We start from the raw sequence: 18,715 nt of genomic DNA on the forward strand, positions 1-18,715 counted from the left end.
AAACAATACCTAAATAGATTATATTTATATTAAAACTTGTATGTTTATTTGGTCTGAGCCATCTAACAACCTGACCCTTCATATCATATTACCAAAAAGAGAACACAATCCACAACTTATATAAATTACAAATTTTAATATGTTAGTCCTGATGCAGGCAAGATAGCTGGCCAGCCCTACTAGCATTTTTTTTTTTTTTTGCTATTTTTTGGTCACTTTAGCTATGGAAAACTAAAATTTGAATCATAAATTTGAATATGAATTTTATGTAATCAGTGAAATGAAGACTTAGTCTTTTTTTAGGTTGTGCTCTCCCTTGTTTCAAATATATACAATAGAGTTAAAAAAAGAAGTATAATCTTATTTAAAATTTTTGTACCTGACATATTGTTATCTATTTTTCTTGTCACTAATTGGTCTGAAAGTAGCATTAAAAATTCTCCAGAGATTTAAAAATGTTGCTAAATATAATGTTCACATGGCAGTTGTTTGTCCTACAAATAACTGTTTTTTTCCTTGAGACTGCAAATCCATTGTAGTTACTGGTCATCAGACCATCTGGGACTGAGTGAATGATCTCTCTGCCTTGTGTCCTGCTCTGGTTAACCTCCCAGGTTTGTCTGCATGCAGGCAGGTGATAGAGAGGGGCAAGGAGAGCAGTCTCCCCAGCATTAGGAATAAAAATGCTTGTTGTTTGATGGTCCAATGAGAGAGTCCTTGGAGGTGTCGCTTTTCTTACACTTAGAATTTTTAATTGTGGTGTCAGCATCATCCCTCATTCTTCAGGTAAGACCATTTAGTTACATCACAGCCCTTGCTTTTAGACCAGGAAATCAGATTCCAAATTTTAAAATATCTTCCTGTTTAATTCCCAAATTTGAATTATAAGACTAACTTCTAATTTGTTAACTAAATCATAAATTCAGCTCGATGCCTATTACTATCTTGATATTTAAATTGTTGCTGAAACAAAAAGCCAAAGATCAAGTTCTGAGTTTTTGAAAAATAAAGTTGGTATAACCTTTACCCTAACTGTAATACATTGACCTATAATACACTGACTGAATTTCAATGTCTAATTTCTGAAGGTGGAGATGACAAACCTTTTATTTTTCTAATAGCGTAACAGCAAATGAAAAGCTCTACCCTAAATATACTTTAAATGGAAATATTTCAAGTTTGTGCCAGTTAAGGTCAGCTGGGAAATTGTTTTCTGTCCGTGGACTCAGTGGAAGGGAATAAAAGTACTTACACCCATCAGCCCTGTTTGCCAGCTCTCTGTTGACGAACGGCCGAGACACCGCTACGTGGCGAGCACCTACCTCATTTACATCACATGCATAATGTACTCTATCTGGGATATTAGCTTCTCAGGGTTGGCAGTGTCGCCTAACACACACAGTGATCAGCACATTTTTTGAGGCTGCAATAATCAGAGGAATGCAGCAGTGATGTGGGAACAGAGGAAATAACATGGCATAATGATGTACCCATCATTGTTTCATTGTCATCCTTCCTAACCAGTTTGGTTTCCCTCGTTGCCTAACAAAAGGGTCATGAATTTAATAGAGTAGAACATGAAACTAGGTGCAAGAATAATGCATCTATTTCTGAGCGCCACATTCAGAGAAAAAGGGAAAATATTGACTACAGACAGAACAAACTGCCCTGAAAGCTTTGTGGATCTGTGCATATGTTTATGTAATCTTCAAAGAAGATATGTAGTCTTTTAAAAATGTGTCTAGCCTCATTTAATCTCAAGTAAGCATTTAGATACCAAAAAAAGTCAGAACAGGAAATTAAGTAAATCTTCAAAAATATGCAAAACATAAGTTTCTAATAAAATATTGTCCGCTATATTAATAGTATACTGTTTACAAAATTTATTCTTAGCATATTAACCTCTTCGTGGTTTTCACACATTTACTGAAAGATAATAATCTCGTAGCAGTTTTCACCCATTTGTTCCAGATTTGAGCATGAGTTCAATCCTGCAAGTATTTTACAAAGCACTTTGCATTTTCCTGGTCTGTACCAGTGTGCTATATTCCCAAATAACTCTTACACATGAGTTCAATAAATAATTGGAGGCCCAGATGTTGGAAACGGGTATCGCAGATACACTGTAGCTGTATTTGAACTACAGCTACTTTCCCTTTGTCCTCTCATCAACTTCACAGCACTACACCCTGCCATTTGCAGTTCTCTTCTAATTAAACCTAGATGAGCATTTGGCGTGGCCGTGTTCCCACACGCGCCCCTCTCCGCTGCAGCATGTGGAGGCACCCTGTGTTATTGTTGCTGACTTGAGACATTCCAGGGAGGAGTTTTACTTCTTCAAACTGCACTATAGCATTCTTTGTCCCTTCAGTTCACCTCCCGATAAGGAAATTGCTCATATTGAGACATGATTTACCACTTCACATAGCAAATAACTAGAAATTCTGTGTAAGCTGTCTTCGGAGACGGAGCCTCGCTCGTTTCTGCAACCCTCTATAGCATCACTAAAGCAGGCTCGTGTTCAATGTTTGAGAAAAGACATTGTAAAAAATATTAGGTATCAGTAAAAAAACGAAGACCATTCTTGCACGTTGTTTTAAAATATAGCTGCCTAATTTTCAGGAACCGAAAGACGCATGAGGAAAATTCTGATTTTATTTACAACAGCTTTAGGTTATTAAATTTAAATGTTTGTTGCTATAGACATCTCTCTCTTCCTGTGCAGTTTTTCATTGTCTGGGTAAAACCGATTCTTTCTAACCTATATGTTTCTCCCTCTTTGAAATAATTACACTAATTCCTGAAAAATGCCATGACATTATCAGAGAAAAGTTGTTGTTTTATTTTTTTAAGAGATAGTAGAATATTATGGCTACATTTGGGAATTTTTAATTTGTATCTTATTTAGTCTAGTGTGCAATGTGACACCAGTTAATTGTATGTTATTTTGTAGTAACTACATGTTAACTCTGTTGGAAGTAATGGTAATTATACTGTAATTGATATCAGTTCTCCCACATCTTTGAAAAAACCATACAATTAACACATATCACCACAGTTGGACATTATCTTTTGTTTTCTATAATGTTGCCAGATTGGAGTACTATTTTGAATCAGGCCCTAAATATTTTCTTCTTTTTTAAAACTCATTTTTAAAATTTCAATTTTAAAATATTTTTTTTAATTTTCATGAAATTAAATTTTAATTTTACTTAATCGTAAAGAAAGCTTCTTCCACCAATGATCAGACACAGTCTTGGGTTATTTTTATTTAAAAACTCATTTGTGACTTCACTTGACCTTAATAGTGCTTCCTGTTTCCTAGAGGAGTGTAACAGTAGAATATGCAAAATCTTGACATGAAGGAGATAGATTATTGTCTGAAGAGAGGCCTCTCTTGTACCAGCAATCTTTACATTTGCATCACTTTGCTTTCATACGAAAAGGGATGTCTTCTCTGCTGGTGACACCACGATGAATACCAAACTAGGGACATAGAAGCATATTTATGCCACATTAGAGTTCAATGTTTCCCCTCTGATGTTACTTGCCTCTTTCCTTCTTGCCTCCTCCTGCCTTTGGATCCTTTCCCTTCCATCACTTTGGCCTATGGTGGAGATGGAATTCAGAAGTAGCAAATGCTTTTTGGCTTGGTGTGACCATGGTTTGGTAAGCTTGTTTCATAAATGGATTATTGTTGACCAGTTTCCTTGAGAATGTGAATAATTGCTCAATGAAATTTTTTTGTGACATGGCAAAGTGTAGTTTACTAGTGTGTGTGCTGCAGTGTGGGTCTCAGGAGCAAAACAATTGAGTGTCATAGAATCATAAGATTTTAGACCTTGGAAGAAACTGTAGAGATAAGTTAGTTCAGCTCCCATGTTTTACAGATGAAGTAATCAGGGATTAGCATAGTTGATAAAAGGCACATGTGATGCAGAGTGGTTCAGTGAAAGGCGCAGGAAACAGAGTCTGGCAGTTAGGAGACACGTGCTGAGTCTGTTACTGGTCAGCTGTGGGACTTTGGGGGAGTGTCCTAACCTCCATGCTCTCGGGATGAAGAGGCCTTTACACTTCCTTCTATCACCAAAGCTTTTTCATGCTTATTTTTCTTTTTAAGATGCGTGTTATTTTTGTCACACACATATTTCTTTAAATTATGGCAAAATCTCATAGCAGATGTGATATATTTCTATACCTCAAATATTGAAACAAATGCTTGGTGGCAATACTTACATTTTTTCCTGTGTGTGTGTGTGTGTGTGTGTGTGTGTGTGTATTTATCTTCAAATTTATCAGTTTGCCAACTAAAATTGAAAGAGAAGGTATTTTTTTAAAAGAAAATATTCATTCTTGGTTTATATAATTTTGGTGTCTTTAATGTGAATAAACTGCACCTGTGTTTCTATAAACAATATTAAAAAGTACACACTGTAAACTAAATAGGTATCTGAAATCAAGTTCCTAGATTTTGAACAAATAGAATTCCCAAGACAATTTTTTGGACAAAGACATTTGCTTAGCTGGTCATTCATTTTATTGTGACACTCTTTATTCATATGATAAATGTTAGAATAATAAAGTCTTGCTGGTGGTTTAAATAGAGATAAAATTTACCGCTTTTTAAATCACACGTTCAATTTTAATAGGAGTTCGTATAATTTTACAATGAAATTTTTGTGAACTTGTTATTAAAACAAACAGTTAATCGGAGAATATTGAGGAACAAATATGCATCATGCCTCTATACACAAATAAAAAGTTGGAAACCACATATAAGTAGAAGTTGGGCTGCCACACAACTGGATTTGCTTAAATCTGAACACTTTATAACTCTACTTGGGAGTTGCAAACTTATAAATAACCTTGCAATTGGTTAAAACCATATTAAAACCATATGAATGAGACAGAAAGCATTTGGTGAAAGGGTGCAGTAACCACTATAATCCTGATGAAACTAATTTAACTATGTGACTCCCAAGACCAAAAGGGTCTCATATCTTCCGAGTTAATGCTACTTTGTCATTTATCATTTGATGATCAGTGACAAGAATCTAAGTTTATGTTACAGGAAATATACAGGGTGCTGTCCTTTCAAGGGGTGTGGAGAGAGAATTTGCTTCGTTTGGTGAGTCTTCAAATCCTCAGGGAAACTTGTTATACATCATTTGAGAATGTTTTTGTAAGCTCCATAAAACATAGCACAAGAAGCTCTGCAGACATTGGTTCATTTCAGCAGACATGTGCTGCATGCTCCCCTCACTGGGATAGAGGGTCAGGAGACATGTCCCCTCTCCCGGGAGCTCGTGGTCCTGTGGCATATGCCGGCATCCTGAGAGGTGATCTGAACAGCTTCTGTCAGCCTTCACTGATTCTACGACTTGCCTCAAATATGAATCTTCTGGAATTTTAAAAACTTTTTTGCCAAGCCCTTGAAAGTCTTCCTTTCCTTTAAGGGAGACTTTCTCTTTTGAAGAATTCTAGATAGATGATAGATAGATGATAGATGATAGATAGATAGATAGATAGATAGATAGATAGATAGATAGATAGATACAGACAGACAGACAGACAGACAGACAGACAGACAGACAGACAGACAGCTGTCAACAGAGAGAACCACTCCTAACGGCAAAAGCTTCTAGAGGATTGTTTCCGAGGCTAGTAGGACTTCAGGTCTAAAATTTGTTGCCTTATTACTTCGTATTGTTTGGCCACTGACAAGAGCCCTTTATGACATAAGAGGCAGAAGGTGCCATAGTATTAGTTTGCTAAGGATGCCCTAGCAAAATACCACTGACTAGGAGATTTAAACAACAGACATTTTTTTCTCACAATTCTGAGGGATAGAAGTCCAAGTTCACAGTGCCAACAGGGTTGGTTTCTTTGGAGGCCTCTCTCTGCTTTGCAGATGGTCGCCTTCTGGCTGTGCCCTCACATGGCCTTTCCTCTGTGAGCACACATCCCTGATGTCTCTCTATGTGTCCTAATCACCTCCCCTTCTAAGGACACCAGTCAGGTAGGATTAGGGCCCACCCTTGTGGCTTCCTTTTAATTTAATCACCCATTTAAAGGCCCTAACTCCAGTCATATTCTGAGGTATCAGGAGTTAGGGCGTCAACTTATGAATTTTAGGAAGACACAGTTCAGCCCAATTAACTACCAGCTTTGCTTAGCTTTGATACTCCCAAACTCTTGTGAAATTATTTTGTTTGAGATTACAGTACCTAAAGAAACCCCTTGACTAAATGCTTTGTGTCCCTTTTCGTGTGATTTCATCTACATTATCTTCCCTTGAGATGTGCTTTCTTTAGAGGAATTAAACTGAAATTAATCGGATTTTGTTTAACAGTTTATTCTATTGTTCTTTCACAAAATATTGGTACTATTAATTAATTCAAAGAATGAATTGCTAATGTTGGGTTGCTAAGGAATATAACAGTGTGTAAGAAAAATGTTGGAGGTGGTAGTGGTGATTGAGATTTTTAGGGAAAATTCTTGCCAAAACCCTTTCAAATAACAGAAGCTAAGCACACTCCCCGTATCTCAGTACAAGGACAACCCTGACTGGGAGATCATTCTATTGTTCAACCGACTTCCACAACTTCCTTTGCATTTATCTACCTTTTAATCATCTTTTTGTCACTGTTTTCAAACAGGATCTGAAAATCAGTTAATTTTAAAGGTAAAATTAAAATGCAAGAAGAGAGGGAAATAACTTTTATTAGATTTAGCAATCAAAGTACCTAGTATGTGCCAGTTTCACGAGAGGCACGGAAGATAGGCACCAATCGTATAAAGATAATAAGGCCTGGTCACTACACCTCAAGGAGGAAGTTGAGGAGACACAAGCAGGCATACACCAATAATGGTAAAGCATGTTTCCATAAGCATGGTGTTTATAGAAAACACGTGATAGAACACAACAGGGTGATCATTCCTGCCTGGAGCTGGTAGAGGGCAATCAACAAAGGATTTTGTCCAGAAGAAATGCTTGAATTAGGCCTAGAAAGGACTAATTGTGTATCTGTTAAAAACGTTCTAGAAAGAGAGTATGGGATGTGCAAATACACAAGGGCATGAAATATCACAGTGTGTTCAGGAAACTCCAAGAAGTTCTGTCTTATTGGAACAGAGAATATAAACTGGAAGGAATAGGACATAAAGTTGATGAGGAGAATAGGAGCTATAGATCATAAGAGGTTATACAAGATATAGGTTTGATTCTCCTCATGCTGATTACAGGAGTATTTCAGGGCTTATATGTGGAGAATAATGAGATCCAGGTACTACCTGGTTACTAACATTGAGATTTAAATTTAGTTTTGATATGCTTAGCAGCCAAGACAAAAGGAAAACATCTTTGGTTATATAGTTGCATTGTGATGCAGGAGAATGGATATTGACCATAGTGATCGAGGCACTATGTTCATTAGTGTTTAGCTTGGAAACATTAGCAAACACTAAATAATATCTTTAACAGAAGTGGATATTTTGTGTTAGTTGCTTTATTTTTACAAAGCACTCACACATATAATCTCTTATTTAATCATCACTATTTAATCATCATTTTATATTCGATTTTACAAATGAGGAAACAGGCTCAGAGAGATCATCTGGTAATTAAGTTGTAGAGTTATAATTCTAAATTCGCCTCAGCACAAATACCTGTCTAAATTTTGGTTCAGTGACTTAAATAAACTATTTTTTAAAAATCTTTGAGCCTCACATTCTTCTCTTGTAAAATTGATAGTCATAGCAATATTTTCCTTGTAGTATTGGTGTGCGGGTTAAAGGTAATGCTAATTGGAAAGAGCCTTGCATATAGTATGTGGTCAGTAAGTAATGCTTTTACGGCTTCCACTTCACACCGTGTATTTGTGCTATGGAGGCGAACACAGTTGGAAAACTTAGGCTTTAACTAATTCATGAGTCCTGCACAATTTTGATGTTAAGGGTCTATTAAAAATTAGTCAAATTAATAGTTTTAGCTGGCAAAATATTATTTAACAATGAGGTTCAATAATGAATATCATTTCTCTCGGCCAGTTTTATTATCATGATTATCGACTCTGGGACCATCAAAATATCACTATGAGAGTAAAACCTAGCACCTCCAAATAAACTCCCTAGAAAAGAATCGCCTTTTAAAAAGGCATGTGCGGTTGCTTTGTAATGTGAAATCTGCACTTTTGATCCTTCATTACATTACGAAGTGTATAATAAAGGATATAAAATAAAGGCTAATGAAGTGATAGAGCTTGCTAAATCAATAAAAAGAAAACCACATGTGTGCTTAAGTAGTACTTCTGGACAGTCACCTCATGGCAAGATATGTCCAGAGCAGGGAATTAGAGAAAGTTTTTTCAGAGGGAAGATACAGACTCTCTCAACGTTATACTTAGCATTGTCCTACTTTAAAACAAAATAAAACAAAAAGCAAATCTTTTCATTTTACCACGTGTACTGTTTTTTCTGGCCAAACATTTGTGGCGGGTAGTATGTGTCCTCTTTTGCCGAGACTATGCAAAGACACAAGTGCTAAGCTGCAGAAATCCCAGAAATCCCAAATCAGACTCAAAAACCTATTTTTTCATATTAAGTGCTATAATCAAATTGCATTCATCTATTGTGTTTTTCTAAAATTGCTTATTTCCATCTTTTACAAAATATTTAAGATACTTTTTGGATTTCATTGTTTTGATTATTATTGCCCAAAGAGATATTACCAATACAGTGTGGAGGCTTGAGCCTAAACATCTCTTCTACAAACTTGAAATACTAGAAAGTAGGTAGTTCTTACCTCTTTTGGACACTCACTTGTACAGGGTATTTTTGATTTATATGAGTTAATCAGTTATGTGGCCTTTTAAGAAAGTATTTGGGGACACTAATGCTAAATGCTTTGTAAGACATGTAGAGAAAGGATAAGACCCAATCCCTGGCTTGAAAAATCGTTTGATATTGTTGGAAGAGATTTGGAGGTACAATTCTTGAACATAGTATATATAATGAGGGGCTAATTATATAGGGAAGACTAATAATTTTTGTATATCAGAGAGTGGGTACATCAGAGAATTTATAGAGTTCATGGGCAATTTGAGTTTTCCAATATCAATAAACTTGGTAAAGAAGAAGAGAGAAGGAAGCATTACCCCAGCAAGCCACGAGAAAGAGGAAGCAGGTGATACTGACAGGGCAATCGGTCCATATCAAGGATCAGGCAGACCAGGAAGGAGGCCGGGCAGTGATCCAGGAGTGCAGGCGTGAGGGCATGTGCTGTGATAGCTAGTGAGGATGGGAGGCCACAGAGGAGAAGGACCCGTGTCAGGGGCTCTGTGACAGAAGAGTCAGCAAGTCTGGGTGGTTAACTGGGCACGGACGGACAGGGAAAGCAGTGAGACAAATAATTCTCAGGGGAAGGCTGCTTCTGCAGAGAAGTCTTTGCTTTCCGTGTAGGAAAGAATTTTCCCGGGTTCGAGAACCACCAAAGCTTGGAGCTTGGCTGAAATGACAGGACTTCTTTTGGGTGGGACTTAACAACACTGAAAAAAGCTGAAACTTTGAGGATAGATAATATCTCAGAATATTATGGTGGCCTCAGAGAATTTTTATTCCTAATGCATATGTTTGTTATTTCTCTTAGAAAACTTAGCTTCACGAATACACAAAAACATGACCAGTGGTGCTGCAGTAGTAACTTTCCCTATAAAATTCCTTATTGTTACAAATTTGAAAGATTTTTTTAAAGTCTTTAATATTTAAGTATGTATTTTAGGATATAACAGCAAAATTCTTATTTACTTAAGAAAGGTTCATACCAAAACCTCCATGTAGGAGATAGGTGGTTCTAAATTTGTGATTAGATGAGCATAACATTTTCTATTTACTATCTTCTATACACTCTACAGAAATATAATATATAAATGTGTATATTTGTAAAAAATACACAATATTTGTATAACACACACACACATTCTATAAACAGAATATTTGAGGGCCAGTGTAGAGTATACTAATTAAAATGTATTTTACATGTGAAAGTAGCATGAGATAATTATTATCCAATTTAACAGCAGTGTAGGTAATGGCCCCTTAGGTGTGTGTTCTGTGTTAGTTATGAATGACCCCACATTCGGACATTCTTTAGAAACGAGCTTTGAATAAAGGTTGGTAACATACATCTTATTTAGAACATTGGAATAAAATATATGACATCATTGCCCAGCCATGTCTACCTGTCATATGAAACAGATTTATTTGTAAAGCAACAAACAACAAGCCTCTGGCAGCATGCACCATTTTCCACTTCCATTTGTAGAAAAGGGGACTGTGTTGAAATCATTTGAGGTACAGTATAGGCTGGTCAGTCTCGATAATCCAGAAGGGAGGGAGTCCAGTGTATCATTACATTTCACATGTTATTTCTCAGGAGATGGCTACAATCAGTCAACGCACATATGGTTTGAAAAAGGCTTGTCTCGCTGGCAAGCAAACTGTTATTTAAGTACACAATCCACTCTACTACTGAAACAGTTTTGCCAAACTTATCCAAGTATTCTAACATGCTTAAAGATGGTATAAATATCATTTATTGCTAGCAGTTTTCTTCAGCCTATATGGAATGTCTTCCTGCTGCCTGATCTAAGTGTCCCAGTTTACATTATGGCCTTTACTGCCTCTGTTTGATGGAGTGATCAGTAAAAATTTAATGACACTATAAAATAATAAAAATGTCATTAATTTACCACGGATCTCAGATGCAGTGGTTGTAAAGTTACATTAATAAACAGAATATTTTTTACAACAAAAAGCATTGTTACGTGGGAACGTATAAATAACACACATAAATTTAAGAGCAATTTTACTGTTAGCACACACATTATTATGGAATAGCCAATAAGTGTATAAAACATAGTATATAAAATTTTATTAAAATATACTGTGCACATCAAAAATTCAGCTTTTATCTAAGTGCAAAGAAAAGCCATTATTGTGTGCTTACTGTTTCATTGCTGTTCTTTTCCCATATCACAATTTTACATTTGTTGCCCGCAAGAGGAAGTCAATTTCCCCCCCACACACAAGCTGGAAACAAACCTCTGTAGTTTTAGTTACCCCAAATTCATTCTCTCTCTCTACCAATGCAAAGACAAAATTGATCAATCTTGTCATGGCAGGGAGGGAAAGTTGCTAATTTAATGCAAAGTTAAAAATAACGCCTGAGGAGTTGAATGGTTTGTTCAGTGACTCTGGAAATAAGGGATAATAATTCAGCAGTCTATCTGTCATCAGTGAGGCTGCCCGTCATTGACTCTGATAATATGTGAAGATGATGGATTCCACCGTCTTGTGGCTGGTAACATTTAACATTCATCAGCTCTCACTAAAGGGGGCTTTATCATTTAAATATCTTTATTTAATATGCAACATCTACCTCATGCATCATCATTTCAAAGCACTTAGAGAGCCAACAGTCCTACAACACAGCAGAGCGGACTTTAATTTTTTTCAATAACTTTTATGTTGCCTGCATGTTTATGACTGACAATGCATAAGTAAGTGTCTGATCACTTCGCTGCATCGAAAATGCACATTTCACTGTCAACATGAAGATTGGGGGATTTTCCTGGACGGTTGAGATTTTAACTTAGCATTGAAGTATTTTGCTTAGATCCCCAAAATGTCTTACTTGGGAGGTATGTACATTGTGAAAGCTAGTTCAAGTGCGTGGAAGAATTTGGAGTTAAGAACTTGCCACCCAGTCGCTGTTTGTTCCATGTAGGGGCATACCCATTGGCACTTAATGGCTGGAAGTTGAAGCCTCTTGGAACGAAAGTATCTTTGAATTTCTCTCTCTGTCCATGTCCACATCCTGGATTTACGAGGCTCATGTTAAACCTCACTAGTAAAATCTCTGCTTAGCTCAGCTGCCCAGAGCTAACTTGTAGACATCAAGCCCTCTTATCTTATGGTTATGTGGCTGGCGAATAAATATTCTGAGCTATACTTTGAAGAAAAGAAAGAAATCTTCTGGGACACTAGGTAGAAATTTATATGAAAGGGCATGGCTTTGCAGGGTCCTTCTTTAATCTCAAACACAAGTGCTTAATATTACCAAATATAAAATGCAGCCCACTGCCCCAAACAATTTTTATCATTGATTTATTTTCTGCCTACTTAACAAGTGTTTCATGGAATATTCTTCCTTGATTTCTACTCTTGTCAAAATATTGATATTTTATAAGGAAAGTATCTCTGCAGAAGACTTTTTTTTTCAATGAAGTCAGAAAAATGTATGACTTCAAAGACACTGTGAACGTGTTGTTGAATGTTCTGAATGTTTTTTGTTATGATTAAAAACAAGCTGATACTACCGAATGGTGAGTGCACTTCATTTTTTATAAAAGAAAAGATATTATCATCATGTAAGCTTTGTTGTCTTAGGATTTTACAAACCATGGCATGTAATTTTCCCTCTTCTCCTTCCTTGTCAAAATATTGATATTCTTTCAGGAACTTTATTGTCTTTCTTTTCATTTTTTACTGAGAATATTTTCCGGTAAAATCAAAGAGAATGAATGACTAGAAAGATACTTGAAATATGCATATTGATAGGTAGCACGGTCTGTTGATTTTCAGAGAAAGTTGTTTCTCCCCCCGTGAAAATACCGTTAAAGGTTGTTCTTCCCAGAAGATCGCAGGTGTCACATCAAAACTTCTTTTGCATTTAACGTCAGGAAAGCATTCACATGCAAATATTTGAAACGTGAAACAATGTGATAAAACAAAGGTTGACTGTTTTGCTTTCCCTGGTACTACTCATCTTCACTTTAATTCTTTCTCTTTACATCATGACAACCAAAAATGCTACTCAAAAATAGAAATTGGCTAAATAAAAGCAGCTGTCCTCCCGCGGACAATATATGAAACTCCCACGTGGCTTGTGGTTGCTTTTTGTTGTGGCCTGGGTCTGGGTTAATTTGTTCTTGTGCAGCAGTGTTTTCACATAAGAAGATAGTGGGGAACCATACCTAATTTGCTTTTTATTTTTGTTCTGTTTTTTATAAGTGTCATATTTCAGAGGTTTCCCCACATACTACTCTTGTAACTAGTTAGTATTCCCCTGTCGGGGAAATTCATGATTATAATCTTGTTGCAAATCTTTCATAGAAATGGTGCTAGATTAAAGCAAGGTTTATGCTGTGTTGTCTTCCCACGCAGATTGCAACATGTTCCATGATGAAGGGAAACTGGAAGACTTCCTGCACAATTTGACTGATGGGAATTAATTATAGAAATATAATGATATTCAAAAAGAATCCTAGTAGAAAGCACAAACGTAGTGAGATAGTACAAATGAGACACAGCCTCCATCAAGTAATTGTATGTTTGCTCTTTAAGGATATTTCCAAGTTTCTAAACATCTTACAGAAGAGAACACTCAGAGTGTTTCCGTCGAGGTCTGAACCTGCTCGGTGCAGAACTAGGTCATTGAACAATAGACTGAGCAGCAATGAGCGCTTTCCTCCTGCATAATGCATTAAGGAGAACACGCCGAAACCATTCCCGGAGCTGGAAGCTGCTACTCCATGTCTGTAAATTCAAGCTGACATGGCATTTAATATTGTTTCATAGTAATGAGCAACAAGGTTTCCTTCATTCATAAGCACAGTACAAAGCCACGTTTGCATGTGGAGAGGGGCAAGGAGGCGAGAAAGGGACACGCGCCGTGTCTCCCTCAGATGAGAACACAGTAATGATGGTCAGTGAGCCCTCGGCTACTGATCCAGGAACCTGCAGAGGGAGAGTTCCTTGTGATATTTCAGACTCGTGCTTCCAGAAGAACCGGTTAACAAGTAAAACACCGTTGGGTTTCCTTCCTAGAGCAGCAGGAGTATCTAACTTCCTTGACTCAATGGCTAACTAGGAGTAATGTCATCCTTATTGCATCCCAGGACGTTACAACTGAAATTCCTAGGCAAGATAATAGTGTCAGTGTCACCAGCTAGTCTATCTGCTTTGACATACTTGTTTTTGAAATCCTCTTGCATATAATCCCAATTGGTATTTTCCCAGGAATACCAGTGCAAACGATGAGTTCTAAATGGGAAAACGTCTCTCCCGTTAAAGAGCAGTTCATATATTTTAACAGAATTGCTCTTTAAGGTCTACACGTTAGGCTCAAACCTCTCGATTGCATTCCTTTAGGTGTCTGGAGCAAATCCAACAGCAAGAAGATGTGCAGTACAGTGCTGGCACGTTTCCTGTCACAGGTTTCCTTTCCTGACAGGTACTGTGGTTTAGAACCTGTCAGCACTGTCAGGACCACTGTCAGGCATCCGTGGAATCTTCCTAAAAGATTTTCTGAGTCCACGTTGAAACGAAATGATGTTTGTAAATCCAAGCGTTGCCCATTAAGCAAGAAAGTGACTAGGAGGAAAAGTGAAGTGGCTGCTTTGGAAGCTAGTAATAAAGCCTCTGATTATTCTCTTCTCCAGGAAAGAACGCGCTTTGAGAATCTGGGGCCCCAGTTAACGGGAAAGTCAAGTGAAGATGGAAAGCTGGGCCCAGGAGTCATCGATCTCACTCGGCCAGAAGATGCAGAGGGTAAGCGTCTCTCCTGTAGCTCTTTTCTGCTTCTCTGGGTGTTTCTGAAGGTGTTGTCTGAGTTTAGATGTCGGATCTTGATGGTCTTTCTTGGGAGTACCAGCTCGATTTCCTTGGCACAGCAGAGGAAACGTTAGTCTTCACTATATATTAGCGTTGAAGGCTTTGAGATACAGCTAGATCCTGTATCACTGAACACATCACAGTCCAGTACTTCAAGCTGCCATTTCAAATTTTCAGAATAAAAGAATTCTCCGAACGGTGAGTTCCAGTGAGCAACAGAATTCTGTTTCTTCCAGTTCACGGCATTCTTGTTTAAAAGACAAACATACAAAAGAGGATTTTTTTAAAACTTTAAATCAAGTGATTTCCTGGTGCAGTCAAACCATTCTGGGAACTAAATAATAGTTTGAGCAGATCTCGCGTAAAATGAATAATGGCTTGGGCAAGGCCCAGCCTGTGTCTGGGTGCTAACCATTTCCAGCGTCTTTTGAAAGTCTGGATGGAAAGACCAGCTTTCGCAGCGCTATCAATGCCTGTCCACTCCTCTTCCCTTTTTGTTTGTTTGTTTTAAATGCACAAGCAGCAGATCAGCAGAAACTGCTCCCCAGAGGCTGGGCACAATTTATGAGTTAGGTCAGCACTTCAGTAGTACTGTTGCCTTTCATAGAAATGGTGCTAGATTAAAGCACCATTATTTACTGTGTCATCACAGAGTAGGGACTGGTTTTCCCGTTAGCTGTTCCTTTGGCAGAATCCCTCCCACCAGTCAGGGAAGATTAATTTGTTCTCTGCAGAGTAACATAATACTTCACCTATCTTGGGTCCCAGCTAAAGTCCTTTAGCTCAAGGGGAAGAATCTTAACTATTATCCCTTTTACTGGCAGGATTTCTCCCAGGACCCTAATCCTTTGAAAACCCATGAAGACATTTCATGCAGCATCTGAACTAGGCATGGCTTCTAGTGATAGCTTGGGTCCATCCCAGGCATTTCAGAAATCCCTGGCACGAGCATTAAGCGATGGATAGTATCAGACATTAGGAAGCACTTCAGAGAGTTTCCAGAAAGCAGATTTTTTTCATACCAGTAGGAGAGACTATTGTTTAATGGTAGTCCTGGGAAAACGTGTTAAACTCTGGTACGTGTGTATGTGTGCATTGGGATGGGGGTGGAAGGGATGAGGAAGAGGAAGATGAGGAGGAGGAAGGGATGGATAAAAAGTATTCAAAACCAAAATATACTCACGGTCTTCTGTGAAAAATGTATACCAAGAGTACACTGACATTCACATTTTTATAGGCACTTAGACTTGCAGTTTTTCTCTGGGGAGCACTGAGATTGCTTGGCCCAGGCAGCCACTGTTCAGTTCCGGCCCATGTCAGTTTGGTTAGAAGCTTGTATTGCAGAGTACCTAACTCTTTGACCATACACAACGAAGTCATATTTTTCATCCCTTTGGTGTATTCAGTCTGTTCATTTTCCAATAGACTAGGAATTAACAGAGTTCTATCAGCTTACCATTATTGTAACATAGTTTTCTTTATCTGTCATTTATCCTTCTTCATTTGGTTTCCTAACTGTATAATGGGTACAAATACAGTAAGTTACCTCTCAGTAATGCTAATAATCTAGTTGATATCATGTTCTTGGTAAGGTAAAAATCATGGTCAGAGTTATTAACCATTATGAAAAGAAAAAATGAAAAACTTAACTGTAGAGAAACACATTCCAATATCTTTGGAAATTCCATTGAATAATATACTGTCTGGATTCAAACCAACTTCCTGGTTACTTTTTTTGGTGGGCGGTGAGGGTTGGAGGGGGTTAAACAAACATTTATCAAGCACTTATATGCCAGAGAACACGCTAAGCTTTTTATACACATTTTTCTTACTTAAACTTCATACCACGCTATAAAGAAGGTATTGTTCTTTTTCCCCCCATTTTACAGATGAGAACATTAACTCTGAGAGTAATTAACTTGCCACAGGTCACCTAGCTAGTAAGGGCGACTCTGAGAGTTGATCCCAGGCAGCCTGGCTCCAGGACCCAGGCTCTTAAATACTGTACTATCGATTGCACACACTATATATATAGATAAATATGTGGGGCCTTCATTTTTCTGAACAAACAAACATCTTGTGACCTTCCTCAGAATGGCCCATTTCCTCTCCCTTAAATATAGCAAGTCATGCCGTACCCCAGCTCTCCTGTTACTCGGTCACACGGAGCAGCAATGCCTGCTGAGTGTAACAGTAGAAGGGCTGTAGTGGCCCAGGAGCTTAAGGAGCGTGTGAAAACCTCCCTTCAGAAGCTTGCCCAGGGTTGCCATTGACACCTCATGTGCTTTTGGGGGACTGTGAGTTCATGAATGGAGTCATGTTACATGCTCTAATACCGACAGAAGTGCAGTGCCTTGGTGAAGACTGCAGGGATGAGTAGCAGCCTTCTGCTGACTCCGGGGTATTTCCTGGCACCTGTTCAAGTGTGCGCTGATTGCAAAGCCTGCTGGAGTTACACTTCATATTAAAGTCAGAGTAGGTAACAGGTACACATAATACTTTCTCCTCTTTGCGCTTTTCCCTTAAGAGGAAGGTTAAGGAGGAACTGGAGTGAAAGAATAACTAAAAAGATTTATAAACTCCTTCTGTTAGTGTGTACTCTTAAAAAGCAAGCAAACAAACATTTCTTGAGTGCCTACTGTGTGCCAGTCCCTGAACTAGACACTGGATAAACCGAGGGGAAGCAGAACAGATATGTTCCTGACCTCTTGAAAATTAAAGTCTAGTGAAGAAAGACGGAAGATTAAAACAAAAAAATGCATACAGACAGACAGAATTATCATTGAGAAAAGTGCTAAAATGATCAATGCTTCTTTGTGCCCCACAGAGATTTAGAGTAAAAGTTACTCAAATAATCTCAAATGACAGGTGAGTTCTGTGGCTCCAGCTCTGAAGGTCATCCCTTTGCAATCCGTACATGATCATCTTCATGTTTCCTCTGGCTTTGGAACAGCCAAACTTAGTTATTTTTTCCAGCTATATTGAGATATAATTGGTATTTAACACCGTGTAAATTTAAGGTGTGAACTACGAGGATGAGGTGCACATATATCCTGGAAAGTGATCACCATAGTAACGTTAGTCAACACATCTATTGCCTCACATAATTGCCTTCTTTTTGGGTGAGAAAAATGTAAGGTCTCCTCTCTTAGCAACTTTCATATACATAATACAGGATTGTTAACTGTAGTTACCAGTCTGTACATTAGACCCCCAGAAGTCATTCGCCTTCTAACTGGACGTTTGTACCCTCTGACCAACATCTCTCCACTTTCCCCACTCCCTGCTCCCTGGTGACCACCATTCTACCCTCCGTTTCTATGAGTTGGGACAGTTTAGATTCCACCAGGAGATCACACAGTATTTGTCTTTCTAGGTCTGACTTACTTCACTTAGCATAATGCCTTCAAGGTCCATCTACGTTGTTGCAAATGGCAGGATCTCCTTTTTTATGGATGAATAACATGCCATTGTGTGGATATATATCACCTTTTCTTTATCGTTTCATCTGTCGATGTACACTGACATTGTTTCCGTGTCTCAGCTAGTGTGCATAATGCAGAGCGTCATTTATAGGGGGCTATGCCCTCCCTCCACTTCGACCCCATCCTCCTGTGGGGCTTCTGAGGTGACTGCAGTAAGTCCACCGAGGAGATCAGGCCCTGTTCCAGGTGGGCTTCCCTGGAAAATGTCTGCTGGTCATGAAAACGCCAATATCACTTAGTCAGCAACTTGTAGACCTGCTTCAGAGCTCTGAGCGGTGGAGGCGGTAAGGGAAAGGTCACCAAAACAGGCAGCTGTGCATGTGTATTAACCACTCATCAAAATCAAATGACAAAACCATAAGCCAGGAAAACAGAAATTAAAAATATAAAAGGCAAATGCCTTCAAAATTTTATTTTTAAAGTCCAGCTGTTATTTGGCTTGAATATGACAAGACAGCATTTCTTGTTCACCATGATATTTATAAAACGACAAATTCGTTGGTGCTGGAGACTTAGGAAACACATTTAAGGTCTTGTTATTCTTTGAAGCAGTTTAA

The 18,715-nt window shown here is 38.0% G+C and overlaps 1 protein-coding gene across 5 annotated transcripts in view; it reads left to right on the forward strand.

The window, feature by feature from the left end:
* Window positions 1-18,715, forward strand: part of SOX6 (SRY-box transcription factor 6) — a 588,685-nt gene that overhangs the window by 531,279 nt on the left and 38,691 nt on the right. For all 5 annotated transcript variants that reach the window (XM_081063954.1, XM_081063955.1, XM_081063956.1 and 2 more), the window contains one exon: window positions 14,502-14,610. In XM_081063954.1, the coding sequence (XP_080920080.1) occupies window positions 14,502-14,610 (109 nt within the window). The remainder of the gene's footprint in view (window positions 1-14,501; window positions 14,611-18,715) is intronic.

Source organism: Rhinolophus hipposideros (genome assembly GCF_964194185.1).
Source record: "Rhinolophus hipposideros genome assembly, chromosome: 10".
Lineage (NCBI taxonomy): Eukaryota > Metazoa > Chordata > Mammalia > Chiroptera > Rhinolophidae > Rhinolophus > Rhinolophus hipposideros.